Source organism: Corvus moneduloides, chromosome 1, assembly GCF_009650955.1.
Source record: "Corvus moneduloides isolate bCorMon1 chromosome 1, bCorMon1.pri, whole genome shotgun sequence".
Lineage (NCBI taxonomy): Eukaryota > Metazoa > Chordata > Aves > Passeriformes > Corvidae > Corvus > Corvus moneduloides.
Window position 1 is genome coordinate 77,688,326 of NC_045476.1, and position 16,421 is coordinate 77,704,746.

At 39.3% G+C, this 16,421-nt stretch overlaps 1 protein-coding gene and 1 long non-coding RNA gene across 3 annotated transcripts in view; one reads left to right on the forward strand and one right to left on the reverse strand.

The window, feature by feature from the left end:
- Nucleotides 1–7,601, forward strand: part of BCL2 (BCL2 apoptosis regulator) — a 96,598-nt gene extending 88,997 nt beyond the window's left edge. The window contains exon 2 of the mRNA XM_032117010.1: nt 2,867–7,601. Coding sequence (XP_031972901.1) covers nt 2,867–3,001 — 135 coding nt within the window. The 3' untranslated portion in view covers nt 3,002–7,601. The remainder of the gene's footprint in view (nt 1–2,866) is intronic.
- The window catches only part of LOC116447641, a 45,552-nt gene that overhangs the window by 19,963 nt on the left and 9,168 nt on the right, over nt 1–16,421 (reverse strand). For both annotated transcript variants that reach the window (XR_004241628.1, XR_004241627.1), the window contains exon 2: nt 8,734–8,783. This is a non-coding gene — a long non-coding RNA (uncharacterized LOC116447641). The remainder of the gene's footprint in view (nt 1–8,733; nt 8,784–16,421) is intronic.

Consider the following 16,421-nt stretch of genomic DNA (forward strand, 5'->3'; position numbering starts at 1 on the left):
AAATTTTGAAGGTCTTAAAAGCAAGGTCTGCAATGATTTTCTTTCCAATTGTGTAAGACTTCCAAAAAGGTTGACCAAGCCAGAACTTGCCTCGGTCTATTTGCCAAGGGGACCCTTGCTTTCATTATAAAGAGTGCTTTTCAAAGGACATCAAGTGTTTCAAACAGTTTTCCTAATCTTATTTATTTTAGCTGAGATTCTCTTATTTTAAACAGAGCAGTTTAGGTGACAAAAATCCAGTGACAAATACATGGCTTTACAGAAGACAAAACCTTATGAAACAGTTAAGATTCTGTTTAAGGTTCTCTTTGTGCTAAAATAGTTTTCAGCAACAGGTCATACTTCCCTCCTCCCACCCCCCTTGTTTTAGTACATAAAATGGACATGTGTTTATTTAAAACAGGTTTGAAACTTAAACAAATAGTGACAGGCTGTTCAAACAAGCTTCGGAAATAGGCCTAATCAGGATGTTTGAGAAGGGGAGGGGGAACGATCATAAAGAGCTACTTGTAATATATAGTGCAGACACCATTAGGTTGGGTTCGTGTTATTGTTGTAATAATCTCAGACAAAAAAGTACTGCATGCTGCACATTTTTTGTTAACATTCCTCTTTTGAGCCATAGGTTATGCCATATTTTTGTCTTGTATCCAAGTTTTACTGTTCCCCTCCGTCCATCTCCATACTCAATACCAGGAGCTCTATGGAATCATTGGAAATGGTCTCACAGAAAAACTGGGAGGAATGTTCCTGAACTGGGATAGAAGGGAGGCACAAAATCTGCCCATTTTGATATTGATACTGGGTATGCATCTACCGTCATGAATATACAGAAGTGAGACCTTCCCCACAGAAAGAAACCATGAAAACCTTAACGTTAAAATGTTTTCACGACTTGCATTTCCATGAGGGGTTTTTTTTCATTTCCTCTCTTTTCCACCCATAATAATATCACCAAGTGTTGAACTTTACCCTTGTTGTATTTTTATAAGGCCTGATCTTGCACTCCTTATACAGACAAGGCTCCTGTGGAAGACAGTGAGTCTGTACTGGCGACAACAGGATTTAGCCCAGTCTGTAACATTTTAGGATATTGTGTTACTTCATAGCCTTAAGGAGAAATAAAAGCAGCTTTCCAAAGAGCTGCACAGCAAACTGAGTGTGCTTTTTCAGCTCTGCAACAGCACAGCAGAATATTAAGGCCAGAGTTTGCAAATGTCTATGTCAAAAAACAGGCAGCTAAGCAAAAGTTGCCAATTTCTCTCTGAAATGAAGAGTTTGCATTAAAACATTCCATCCTCCCCACAAAAGGTTAAGCTGCTTTCGCTTAAGAATATACCTTTGGAAACCCAAGTTGGAAAATTATTGCCTAGAGGAACAAGCATTGAGAAATAGCAAGAGGCAGACGTGTTTTCACGTCACTCAGTTGGCCAAAGCCTGTGGCTGTTCCGTTACCAAGTCTTACCTACTTACATCCACTCTGACCTCCAACATGCACCAACATTACTTAATATAATAACTTATTTTGGAAGTAAATATCTGTTATTTATTTGAATATCACTCAACATCTAGTGAATAGAAGGCAAAATATTAAAAACCTGACGCCCTCTCGTGGTAAAACCACAAATGCTCCTATTCTGATAACAACTAGAGATGCCTGATGAGGGAAGCTAATTTAACTACAGAATTTGATTATCATTAACTCAGTTGGAAGGTTTACATCAATAATGGACACCTTTCTCTCCTCAATTCCTGCTGTAAGCCATAACAATATATGCATTTTTAGAAGGCAGGTTACCTCCTAGCATAATAACATTGCAAAACAGCTAAAGGCACTATGACTTTAATAGAGAATGTTAACTTCTACCAAAATTGGGAAGTCTAGGGTAATAAAAGTAGAGACAAAAGCCATCATGTTAGATAGCTGTTTCATGGGTTTATTTCAATAGCTTGGGAGCAGACCTTAATTGGCTGCACAGTAAAAGAGTTGCCATAAATGATGATGCTATCAGTTTTGTCACATTTTTAGTCATTCAGCTTGGCTATTTACTGCTTTTGTGCCATACAGTATGATTTATCTGTCTCTCAGGAATGCTCTGAAGCGTCATGCTTGTTAGGAATTGCAGCCTGAAAGAAAGGCACTACGTGCAGAGTATGACCAATCCAATCATTAGCCCGGTCAAATCCCACTGTATTTATGAGTCACAAAAACTTTATCTTTGCTACTTAAACAGCCTTTCCATTTGGTGCCTACGTGCATGACCAGGTTTTCCTGGAGCATATGACCACGGCATCACCCTTTTTGATGACACTTGTGAAAGATTATCATAGGTGTAACACAACCCTAACACCTTCAGTTCATATGGAAGAAACATCTGTGGCTACTATACAAAGTCTTCTGAGCCCATCCCAAGGGAACCAAACAAATACTGCGTTGTTTTCAATGAAGCTGACCTGCAATATAGATGCCCCATGTCCAGTGGAAATGAAAGATTTGGAGAATGAAAGTTCATCTACTTCCTTTGTGTATGTTTGTACAGACAACATTTAGGACCCAAAATAGTGGTAACTTATATTTAAAAATACTGCTTCTGTCTTTTCTGTTAGACTGGGCATGCCTAAAGCAGCAGCCACTTATAAGTAGTTTCAGCAATATTTGTAAAGAAATAGGCAGGAGAACTTTTTTTTAAGCATGAAAAACTGAGCTCCCAAATCACTATTTTCATAGGTTTGTGTGGTCTTCTTGTGCCAGCGGGATTGCTGGTTGACGACTGAGAGTGAAGAAATTGCCTTCATTTCCCCATCCCCCCTTCCCCAAAAAAAAACAGTGACTGCAATTCTGATACTCCTTTTCTCATTTTTCTAGGATGCCTTTGTGGAGTTGTATGGCAACAGTATGAGGCCTTTGTTCGATTTCTCCTGGATCTCTCTGAAGACTATCCTGAGTCTGGTTCTGGTGGGAGCTTGCATCACTCTTGGCGCTTATCTCGGACATAAGTAGAGTCACCCAGTTTATTGTGGATTACAAAAGTCTTTCAAAACAACAAAATAATATTTTTTTTTCTGTAGCACAATATTTTATGAGCAAAGCAACTTCCCAGCGAAAGATTAAATCAGCTATTACTGCCAAAGGAAATATCATTTATTTTTACATTGCCGGAAAATTATTTATTAAAAGATATTTACATTTTAACCTGCTATTTTCAGAACCTCAGCAAGCTGTATCTGTCATCACATCACGTTGTTATTCTTAACTTTAATGAGCCCCAGAGTATTTTACGTTCTTTTTTTTTAATTAATGCCGCTGGCTGGATTATTTTATCTCTGAAGAGCAAATATACTGACAAAGACCTACCTGCTTACACTTACAAGGGCAGTTACTTGAGCTGCTAAAAACTGCCAAATGGTGTTGAATTTTCTAGCATTTTCCAGGAGGGATCTGAAAGACAAGGTCAGCATGAACAAAGTCCTCACCCTGTCCTGCTGGCAAGAACTGACGTAGTAAACAATTCAACATGGTACATATGTGGAGTCAAGAAAGAAGCTTCTTGAAGGACACTTGGCTATCCCTACAGGAGAACAGTTGGAAATATGATTGCCTATGCCTTTTAAACATGTGTTTTCAAGTTGCCAGCTGTGCCATCACATCATAGTCACAATACCCACACATGTCAACTGGTTTTTTTTAATAGAAGTGTGAAGTTAAATCTTTGGGGCTTGCAAGAGATTGCTGTTCCAATGATTTTCTCAGCAGCAAAATGTTTTTTGTGGCTACTGACACGGAAACATCAGGAGACCTTAAGTGCCTGCTTCAACAGAGCAGAGCTGGAGTCTGAAAACCTGACCTGTGTCCCACTTTAGTGGGCTCATATCTGCAACTAATCCTGCTTACTTACAGAGTTCCTCCGGGGGTTTGAAACCAATTAGATGTGGTCTCTAAATCCCGGAAAGTTGAAAAATATCTTAATTTTATTTGGCAAAAAGCAGACCTCAGCTAAGTTACAGATTAGCTCTGACTATCCTTGTTTATCAAACTGGACACCAAAATCAAGTTCATTTTCATAACAGGAAAGGAAAGTGAGATTTATCATCCTGCCCCTCGCGCTCAAAATTATTTCATGCTAACAATTTCCTAAGACTGTCTACAGAAGAAAAGATGATGAAGAAACTCAAAATCCTCTCTGGACAGAGACTCTTTGACACCTCGCTTGTGCAGGTGCCTACTGTCATCTCAAGTGAAAATAGGCTGAAGGAAAAGGGGGAGTGGGAGGTGTGAAGTCATCTGCTCCTGTTACAAAATGCACCGCAAGTAAAATTAATGCAGAGTACATAATACAGTTTTATAAACAGACCTGTGTTCTGAAACCAGATGTGTCAATGCCTTTTAAAGCAGGGCTTTCCATGAGCTTGACGGGGGCCAAGAGTCCCCCGGAAACCGAAGACTCTGAAGTGTCGAGTCTCAGGGCCTGCTCTGAGGCATGGAAATGTCCATCTTCAAATGTTTTAAGTCCTGCGCTTCTATTTTTTCTATGGAACTTTTGAAATCTGGGATTAGTGGGTAAATGGACGTCCAGATGTAAAAGGAAAGTTTGCAAAGCTCTGGATAAAATGTACCGTACAATACATAAGTGCTCAAAGGGTGAAAAACATACAGTGAATAAACTGTAGCTCCAACCTCAAGATTTCAGCTGAATAACTTTGTGGCATTATATGCAAAATATCTCCAGTAACTCGGGAATGTAATATGTTCAATGTTAAGGCTGTAGTTGATGTTGTGTCTTCAAAGCTGCTTTTATGTTTGGTTTTTTTAAGAGTTGTACATCTCAGCATTTTTACTGCTATTTAGTCGTGGCACCTACACTTTGTATGAGCAAAGATGGAGTGAGCTTACATTTCAGATTTGAAATTACTTAATTTTATAGAAATGTAGAAAGGAAATATTTCTAAGAACACAAAAATGTGAACTATACTTCATTAAAGGAAAAGGAAAAAGAAAAATCCCACCATCAAACAAAAACTACCTGCAGTGCTTTCAGAGTGCTTCTGTAAGAAGTGGGCATGCTCATGTAGGGTTTTTATGAAAAATATTTCAAATCAGAGGAACTGAGGAGTATCGTGGATTGAGTGTGGGCTTTTTTTTTTTTCTCAGCTTACAAACTGAATTTGTCTGCAGCCAATTGCACAACTGGAATTGGCTGGTATTGAGCTTATGTTTCATTTCACAATCTAGTCTTCGTTTCAATTTGTGCCCATATGCCCATTAAAGTTTATGAACTATTAGACCTCAAATTGTTTCAATATTGTTTATTTTATTAAAGGTTTACATTGTCAAAAGTAGTAAAAATACCAATTCCTGTGCTGCTATAATACCAGGATAATTTGAATGGGGTTTCTGTTTTTAATACCTTCCAATGGCTAAAGTTTTTTAAAGCTGCTTTACAAATAATATGAAAATGACACATGATACACAATTAAATAAATACTGAGGATTTTGTGTTCTGTTGTGTCTACTCACTGGACTTCCCAGTGTATTTGTTAGTACCAGGCAAAAAGAAGAGTCATGATGACTGTTGATGATTTTATTTTATTAAAGAGCTAATGGAGTTTTCCCATCCTGACTGCAGAATAGTACAATATCGTGGCTGCATTAGGTATTATGATAGTTGATCATACATTTATTAAGAAAACATATTAGAAACTTTGAATGTATATAAAAGCTTGAACCTCTTAAATAAAATCCTCTCTTCTCACTCTTGCATTTCTTTTGCAATAATTCCTGTCTTTTCTACTCTTCATTACACTTCCATGTAAGATTTTTTTTTCCACAAAATGCCTTACAGACTTCCATGCTCAAAGACTATGCTTCAGTGAAAACCCATCCTCTGTCACTATGTAGGCACAGACATCTGACCATTCTCACCATATCCAAATTGTAAAGAAAAAAAAAATTTAAAAGAGGGATACTTCTGAAGTGTTTAAGTGTGGAGAATCAGAGGTCAAAAAGGAAGGAAGAGGTCAAGAAGTGGAGGGAAATAGAGAGATCACTGAAGTATCTCCCTAGTTAAAGATGAGTGTTACCTGGAATTTGTTTATTTTTCATCCTTTCCATTGAAAAAGGATGATATAAGGGCAGAGAAAAAGCTTACAAAGACCCCAAATTCAATTATTTTTCACTACAGAACTTTGTTAATGCTGAAGGCGGTTTTTTAAAACAGAAAATGTATAGGTATTGAAGAGAAGTACTGGATTTTGCTATATTCAACTTAGGTGTCCTTAAATATTTTTCACTCCATTTTTTAAGAAAATAATGAAAGTATTTTGCTTCTGAAAAAATATTCCGTAGGATCACCTGAGACCTGTCATAAATCAGTAACTTAGGAACAGATGAAAAAATTCTGCAAGTATTCTGAACTCAGAGGTGATACAGAGGATATTTCTTAATGGAACAAGCACTGGATCCACCAAAGGACTAATGGGGCTGTGGAGGTAACAGAGACTATACAGATGAGAAAGGGAGCTGGAAGATACGGAGAATGACATTGGTATGTAAGAAAATCTTCAGTTTCGTATGTTGCAGGAGTTTACCCAGGATGGTCAGAACATAATTGTTAACTAAAAGCAGCGACAAATGTGTGCACTACATGGCTATGATTACTAAAAACTTGTGATTACAAAATTATGTGTAAATTATTGTAAAATTATCTAGTCTATAAAAGTTCATTGGTTTGCTGTTGTTATTGGGGATTATATAGCCTGAGTAGTTTTGCACTAAAAAGGAACAATAGTGAGAACAGAAGTCTGAAACCAGATGTGCAAAGGCAACACAAAAGTGATGCAGTTCAAAGAGCACAGTCCCAGTCCCCCCAGTCCACGCAGTCTCCCCAGCTGAGGCAGCGAGAGTCTGGACTGCATGCTTTGACCCTGAAGCATAACACTGCTTAGCTGTGCACCTGCACTTCACTTCACAAACCTATTGATTAAAAGTATAATGAGCTAGCATGTTTAAAGCCTTTCTTCTTTTTCTGCTCTCCATCTCTGAACAAACTAGCAAAATTGTTCATTTCTATTATGAGCTTATGGCTCAGTACTATATGAAAAATTATACATATTTTAATTTATGGGTATAAAAATTTTTTCTCACTGCAAAATCCCAGCTTTATTTTTCATTCCTATCTCTCTTTCCAACAAGTCTAAATATGAGGAAGACAAAAGAGCTAATTTAATCTGTATTTGGTTTAAATCACACTTCTATACTAAATTAATGCAGCTTCATCACACAGTGAAATTATCTTCAAAAAGTAATACAGCATTAAGAGTTCCACACAAAAACTATATATTTTTATAATTTAAATAGCGGGTTTTTTTCTTTTTCTTCTGAATATTTGAATTTTAATTATCACCAGCATAAATGTACATAAGCAGATATTGTTTATCTAGTACCTTTGGATGATGTATGTATGGTAATGTAGTTTGTCAGTTTATCATCATTTAATATGATTATGTTGTTGTCTTTAAAATGTTATAAGAACATGCTGCCATTAAACTTTCCATGTCTGTCTAGTTTCTATTGTGAAAAAATAATAAAAGCACACTGTGAGATACTTGTTTTGCATTTGCATTGTTTAGGATTTGTCGATAAAAAGCTATTCAAACATTTTGAGTGTAGTCCCATAAATGACATGTAATGTTTCCTTCCTGATAGTTCTATTCACCTGTTCTGCTCAGCAGTGGCCAGTACTCACCAGTCTGATGTAGTGGCCCAGGTCTGAGTAGCTGTTGCTGTGTGAAATACAGCCCACAGGTGTAGCCTGTGCTTTGGGGCCCAAGGACAGTGTCACCCTTTCTGCCCTCCTATTCATTTGATGCCTTGCAGAAAGCACAGCAAGGCTCTTCTATTTGTTTGCTAAAACTGGTTTCCATTCTTGCAAACAGGAGCTGGAAATGCACATTAGCAAGTTTCAACAAGAGCAAAAAAAAAATTTTTGTTACTGCTGAAGGCTTCCTGCAGTTATGAGTGGTTTCCAAAAAGTGTTTAGGTATTTTGCTTCTTACAGGCTCACGTTACCAAGCCCTTGATTCACAGTGGTTGCCTCTTACCTTCTGTGGTTTTAACTCAGGTAGAACATAGCTGAATGTGTTCAAGTAATGAGTATTTAACTGCTTTAAGAATTTACCCAGCTTCTTGAGTGGGTTTTGCAGCCAAATGTGTGCACTGTGCTGTCATGAATGCACTTTTTATGAGTGCCTGAAGTTCGCAGTTTAATGCTTTTCAAGCACAATTCAGGCACGTGCAGAACATCTACCCCTCTATCTGTGTCCATGAAGACAGAGGTGGTGGAGGAAGTCAACCTGAAACTGAAAGAAGAAGCAACAGCAACAGAATGCAATGCATGGACTCTGTCCTCTGGGCTCTGGGATTCAACTGTCCAGCAGAGAGCAAGGTTACTAAATTCTTTGCAAGGTAGAAGGTAAACCACTTTGCAGTGGGGCAAGTACTACCATTTCTCCCTGCCATTATTCTGTGAAAAAAGAAGACAAGGACTTGGGGGAGAGCAGCCCCAGCACTGCATTTTTTCTAGCTAAAATCTAACAAAGGAAGATGGGATTAAGTTTCCACAGGGAGTTCAGCAAAACTAGGTAAATTAGTTCAGAGATTCTTCTCTTTCTGCCCAGTGAGATAACTGCAATTTTTCTAAAAAGCTAATGGATTAGCATCCGTGATTAAATGCTTACCTTATCACTGGGACCAAGCACAGTGAGCAGATGGGGAGAACAGAAGAGGTCTGGTGGATAAAGATAAAATGAACATTAGACTTGATAACAAAGGTGAGTTTTGGCTGTCTGAAAATCAGGTAGGAGCACACTAAAAAAAAAGAAATTTTGCTAGGCCAAAGCCAGAAAGCTCTCTTCTCAAAACATTCCTGAGTGGCACTGTAAGTCTCCACTGAAGCTGCACAAGCCAGGGTCAATCCACCATAAACCCCTGTTGCAGGAAGTTTACTTACAGCAATGGGGAAAGCATTTGGTCAACTTGACCCAGTAGGGGAGAGCTTACACTGGAGAAGCACTTTGTGTAATGAAATTATATAAATGCATGCCATAGAACTATTTTATAATCTTTCAAAAAACACTCTTTTAGTCAAGTATCATGAATCCCAAAATTGGATTTATTGTTCCACTGACCCACAATAATCAGTCTTATGAACTGATGAGCATATCTGATGCAAACACATAAAAGTCAATGCATGCAGTCTACATACTAGGGTGGCAACAGCTTTGATAGACCCTTAATCTTTGTCTTTGTTGGGGCACCTACAGCAGAAATTGGGAAAGGAGAAAATGCTGCGTTCAGCACTAAAACGGACAAAACCCCTAGACTGTACGTTACTACTGCAGTGGAAATAATCATCCCTGATTTACTAAACGTTATTCAAAAAAACCCCGAAAACAAGTCACTTGTCAAAAAGCCTCTTGCTGTCTTCTGGGTTCAACCCTCGAAGTCACTAGTGAGACAACACACACCTCCAGCTGCCCGAGCGTGAATGCTTAGCATTCAAACTGCACAGCCTTTCACAGAATCACAGAATGGCCTGGGTAGGGAGGGACCTTCAAAGATCATCTAGTCCACCCCCCTGCCATGGGCAGTGACACCTTCCACTAGATGAGGTTGCACACAGCCTCTGGCCTCAAACGCTTCCAGGGATGGGATATTCACATACGACTGGATAGTTTGAAAAGAAAGCAAAAGAAAACAGCAAAAGATTGGAAAGTGAACCCACAAGTCACATAAAAAGCCCTAACAGGCATGAAGGCATTTTGGAAATGCACTTCTTTTAAGACGGGATCGCTGAAAAAGCTGAGAGGCATCACGTCTCCCTACTTCTTACTGTGTCATCCCACAGCATTGCCAATGGCAAACCAAAGAGACTTTGGCTAAAGAGCTCTTCTTCCTGGCCCGCACCACTTCCACTGCCCTTCTCCCAAGCAAACAACCGAGGAACCCACTGGCAGGGCCCAGCAATGCCAAACACGTCAGCCAACCTCAGACGCAAGTTTTGGCAAGCCCACTTCCAGAGAGTAAAGATGCCAGCACCCTGTAATACACCAGGCAGGCGGAGCAGGGCCACGGAGCTGCAGGATAATTAATGCTGCCTTTCAGCGGGGAGCTGGGGCACAGACGTGCTCTGTAATGTTTGCATCGGAGCCCAGCCAGGAGCCTGGGCTGTCTGCTCCAGTGCCCAGATGCTGTGGCCTGAAAGGGACCACTGCCTGCACTGCTCTGTCCTTCGACAACTCTGCTTGAAGTCAAACCTGGCAGCAAACCAAAGTGTTCTCTCATGAGACTGTAAATTAATGTTGCTGAAGGAAGCTGGCTAGTAGTTCATGTGGCTCTGGGCTTGCTTTACATCTGGTGTCAAACTCTGAATTCCCTCTACAGCTAGGAATAAAACAGGTGAGGTGCCTGGGCCACTCAGCACCCCCTACACATTACTAATTTCCTTTCATCCAGGCCTTTAAAAAAAAATCCCCGATCATGCTACAGTTTTGAAATGTTATAGGGTTGGGTGGTTTGCTTTTTTTTTTACTTGAAAAAGCAGCTGTTATTTCTCTCCAGGCTTTGCAAACATTCTTCCTATTAAGTAACTCATTTACTGCTAGCAGCAGGCACAGCTTCCTCCAACTCGCAACTCGAAAAGAAGCTGATACCTTTTACACTTGAAAAACGTGGCCATGGAAAAGAAACAGATGTATTTTAAACAAAGATGCTCATTTTCAGCTCCTCCTCACTCCTTTGCCTCACAGACCAGGTACTTAACAAGCCCTTCACTCCAGCTGCCTACCACCTAAATCAGCACGATTCTTTATCCCAGTGTTTTCATTAGGGACACAAAATCAATCCTTAACCAAGGACAAATAGCACTGCTTCCAGTTACATCCAAATAACAGCTTCCAGTTCTGGAATTAGACATCAGTGCTGTTACTTTGTAGCTGCTTCCTTGCTTTCGGCCAAGATGGAGGGGGAAAGGAAGGGCACTCCAAAGGTCATAAAAGATATTCAAGAAGTATAAAAAGATAAATTTATACAGCTATCTCCAACAAGAGATGAGACAGCATCCAAGGTTCAGATAGGCCTAACCTCCTCTTCACATCACACACTTTTCAAAGCATGCTACCCCACTTGAGAACTACTCCATCATTATCTACTGGGAAACTCCCATCAATATTAACAGGAGCTAGGAAGAGATATTTTAGTATTTGCACTGATAGCTGCAGAACAGCTTTAACTGCTATATAAAGCTATTCAAATACCTGAGAAAAGCCTGGATTTTTCTTCAAATGTCTACTTTTCTTTAAGTTCAGGTTGATTGTGGTGGGAAGCTATGTGGCAGAGTAAAAAATCAGCCAGCCATACCAAATATTGCTCATCCCTTATGAAGAGAAACCCCAGCTGTCCCTTGCAAGCCCTGAAAGCAACATCAAAATCCATAGTAGAGTCAGAAAGGTGTTAGGAAAATGGACCATGACACACAGCTGTAACGTGTGTTACAAGTGAGCACCGCGCATGCAAGCAGAGAGGTGCCCTGCTCTAAGCAGTACCCTTTTTTTGCTTATTTTGCATGCTTGACAAGTGATGTTTTACCTCATGCTTTCCCAAGTCTTTCTGGAAGTAATTTCTCCATGCATCGCCAGAATGCCACCAACAAGGGTATGATCAAAAAGTCTCCACTTGCTTGCCTTAAATTTAATGTTCAAGTTCTCTCCTACTGCAGAAATTTTATTTTTTAAAAAAATAGAAATTAAGTCCAATAATTTTTTTTTGTTTTAGTAGATACTTGGAAAGAATTAGCTAGTCAAAAAAATATGTCACTTTTGGCAAACAGAAGTATACACACCCACATTAAAAAAAATCATTCTGTCCTTCATTTTCAGCTGTATGTCCACTGCTGAATCATCCTTTAATTACAGCTGACAATTGCACAGATGTCTCCAATGCAGTTTGCTCATAAAGACACATTCACTGCAATGAGATACATGACAGACTTCACACTTAACAGTTGTCAACATAACTTCATTAATGTGTCTTGAGTATCCACTTGTCCACCCCCACCCACTTCAAAACCAAAATTAAAACCCGCTTTTCTTCTGTCATCACATCCTCCAACAACTATCACCACTCACTCAAGTGTTAGGAAAATAAGTCACCACTTTTTCCATAATCCTCATCAAAAATTGCTACTTCCAACAAAAGCAGTGTACAAACAAACTCAAAGTCACAAATGAAAGAAGCCATTTTCATTTCCCAAAGACCACATCTATTTCTCTTCTTGACCTATCCAATTAAGTGGTATGATTCACCGATGACTAGTAGCACAAACATACATTCATGTCTTCAGTTCTGTCAAAACATTACAAAATTAGCAGAGAGCAGCTACTGTTGTAAATTTAATGATGTACCTATGATGACTGTAGCTGGCAAAACAAATGTTCCAGCATTATAAAAGCCCTTTCAATACATAAATATTTCCTCTAAAAATAAGCTTGCACACTTAGAAGGCATTATCTTTATTGCATAGAAAAGACCTAAATGTTCTCACTTATGAATGTCAGACAAGCTATTTTATGTATATGTGGGGTAGCAGCCCCAGTGCAGACAACAAATGGGATTCTAAACAAGAAGAATGCCCATGTTTCATATTTGTCTACACAGGGATTGAGATCATGATGGAACATGTCTATAGATGGAGCCAATTATCTGAAAACAAGAGATGTTCACAGATTTCAGTTTTTGATTAGAGACATTTATCAGTCAAAACTACTTGTGACTCATGCTAAGATTAAGTTTTATATTAGAACAAAGAATTAAACTACCTCTTGGTATCATTATCAAAAAGACTGATATTCAACCTGCACTCATGAATTTTGCCAACTTTGCCGTAAAGGTCTCTCAACAAGGACTTGGTTACAACACTGCTCAGTTTTCATACACTCACAGGAATAGAAACAAAAATGTTCAACTCTGGTACCTCTTTATGAGTGTTTGAACTGAGGGAAGATTCTAAGGTAGAGGAAGTAGGGTTCAGTAGGTCCTCCCTATTCATACTGGCCTTTGGATTTTGCCAGATGTTTGCATCTTTAAATGCTAGACAGAGCTAAAGGTGTTGTGAGCCTTGTAAGGGTCAAGCCTTTGGTGACCTTCAGAGCCAGGAGAGAACTACAACCTGAAGGGAATATCGATGCTAGGAGCTGGAGCACCAACAGAGGGAAATTTCCCTTCTTATTCAATTTAGGCTTAGAGGGAGTCCCTTTGAGTCCCTCCACTGATGTCTCACTGTTGCTGCCTGTTCCGAGCTTCCCCTCCCCCCTCCCAGACACATCTCACTGTGCTTCTTTGCTATCTCCCCTCTTTTGCACTGCAGACGTGTGCACATACACAGCTGTAACTTCAGTCCCCAGTGCCAAAGAATGTCATCCTTATTGTCACCCATGTCTCCCCATCACTGGCTATATGAGAGAGAGCATTCATCATCACAGATACGTGTCCTCATGAAACAATCAATGCTGTGAGAAAAGTTCTTCCCTGAGTTTCCCTCTCTCCTCCAGCTTCCCTTGTTTGGTGGGAAGATGGAACACAGTAAGAAAAGGAAATTGTACAGCTGCAAGTTCCCCAATAAAACTTGGAATAGTTCTTCAATGGAAAAAAAAAACCATCCATAAGAGTTATAAAATCACTCTAATACTAATGATACACTAATGATGTATCTGTATTGCTGGAAGTGTGTGGTAAACATTTCTTTGTAAATGTGATTTGAATGTATGTAGGCAGTACTGTAAGAAAAATTTGAATTCTGGCAAATGAAGACTTTCTATTACTCTGTATACTCAGCTAAGTAGAAATTTAAAATTATACACGGCAACATGAGGAAAAAAAAGCAGTCAGACTGACAAAAGTGGAGGGGTTTGTTTGGTTTAAAATGCCAAAAATTCCATCTAAATGAAAAACCTTAATATATTAACTATGATGCTGTTATTCTACCTGTATAATCAGTTTAATGCCTCTGAAGATTTAAAGAACACTGTAGCAATTATGTGATTTCATCTTAATGCCAGCTTTAAAATGAAGGGGGAAAATCACTTCTGTATGCCTCACAGAAACAAATAATTGCTTTAAATCCATCTTCCTTGAAAGCAAGCTGAAAACTCTCCAGTTTCAAAACAGACAGATCAATCTTATGCAATTTGTCTGGTTTCTAATTATTAAGATAATTCGTAATAAAAAGCTGGAGGGGGTAGAATTAGGTGCTAGGGCAAGATGTTTGGGCACACATCAACCACCAAAATGGATTGAGATCAGATGAAAAAGAGAGAACAGAACAGCTATTAAACTTCTGCCTCGTCTTCACTGGGGCTGTTGTTAGAAACTTGGAGTACAGCTGCACTTAATGAGTTTGTGTAAAAGCAGACATTATACAAATGGGAGAAAGTAGGAACTTCATCCAATTAGATAAGAGAGTTGGCCAGCAGCCTCCAATGAACTGAAAAGCTCTTCCAACTTTAGGGATGAGAGCTAATTATAACTCTGTTTTTGTGTGTGTACAATGCTACTAAATTATGAAGAAATAGTGTTCTGTCAAAAAACGATGTTGTATGTACTGACTTGATTATTACAGATAGAGGATTTGCCAGAGACAGGGCTGGAAAATTATTAGCCTTCATAAAAAGAGAAGTCATTCTGCCATCATACTTCAGGCTTCCCTTCTTGAGTTTCTCCCAAAATTTGGGAATCGGGTGGAATGGCAAGAATTTCTATTTCTTCCTCTTGGTACTTAGAATGCAAGGAAGAGAGGCTGACATAGGTAATTATGTGCCTGTTAAGAAAGGTAGCTCAAGAGATGATCACTATTGAAGCTAACTCACAAACCCTAGAACGCTTTCCTTTATTTTTCCTTTTTTTTTTTAATACACAATAAGATGAAGAAGCAGAAATAAGCTACATATGAATGGGCACAAAGGCTCTCATTTTTGCCTGATAACAATTAAATACCTTGTTCAGAGAGTAGACTGAGGTACAGAGAAAACAAGGAAATGATGTTCCATCTCCTCCTCCTTCGTCACTCCCAAACATGCCTCCTTAACACACGATGTCACAACTACTTAGGGTGTGCAATTCCCAGTAGCCATGGCCCAAACACCTTTCTGGGCTCCATGGCAAATTAAGTCCCCCAGCCAGCTCCAGACTGTCCATCAAGCTGGGCAATTTTCAGGAAATAAATGACATTTTATATAAGGGAAAAAATGTGTGAGAGGGCATGTGCTCACTCCTCCCTGCATGCTGAGGGCAGGAGGGAGAAGAAGTGAAATTAGATAAGTTATTGACTTAATATTAGAAAACAGGTTCAGACTCTGGACTTCATTCATGTCTCCTTTGGAATAAGGGCTTATGAGGACTGCAAAACAATGTCACTCCTTATAGCCAAACACCCAGGTTCTGTGCTTACTCACAACCTGTGCACACTGTCCTTATGAGCATGAAGTGCAGTTTTGTTTTCTTTTCAGGACAAGGTAGAGCCACTGGTACTCCCTGAAAGAAGCCAGAAAAACAAGACGGAAAAATCCCAGAGCAGACAGAGCACACCAGAAGGCTGAGACTGCTAATGGGACAGCTGTAAACAAGGATGAAAGACTCAAGGATTAAAAAGGGCAGTGGGAAGAGTCCAGAACAGCACTGTGCTTAAATCTATCCAAGCCATACTTCCAAAGTAATATATTTTACTTCAATTATCCTCGAAGCAAATAAAGAAATTAACTTAGATTTAAATCATCAGTAAGACAACCTCTCAAGAGACTTTCCGCGGTCTTTCAGACTTTGAAGGAAGACTACCAGTGCCAGTCCTAAAACTAACAGAGGCAAGACAGAGTTTTAAGGCTCCTAAACACAGATTCAGCATGCCAATTCTGAAATGCTAAATAAAAGCATTGGTGTCTTATTAAACGAAAAGCAAATCACCAAGAAATCAGCTTTCAGGGATCTACTGAACCGCCACATTGTACTTGCTCAGAAAATTACCCAGCAGTTTTTTCTGTTTAAGCAAAACACAAATCAGTTTTGCTTAGCAAATGCAGGAGCCAAACTCTTCTATTGTGAGGGTTTCAATAGACACTCAAATAACTTTGACAGCAGCATGGAGGGGGAAGGGTGTCTCTGACCCAGTTTCTGTATTACAGCGTCGCTTGGGTGATGGTGGTACGAGTGTTCACAGCAGAACCTCTTTTCTTCAATTTTCCTCTCCTCCTTGCCCACCATCACTTTGTTTAAATAATCCACAGATGTTATCATGGGCACAAGAATATGGTTAATTGAGCTTAATGATTGCTGGCAGCTTCTTATATGCATTCAGCTGGTGATTCTTCAGCAGAGAGCC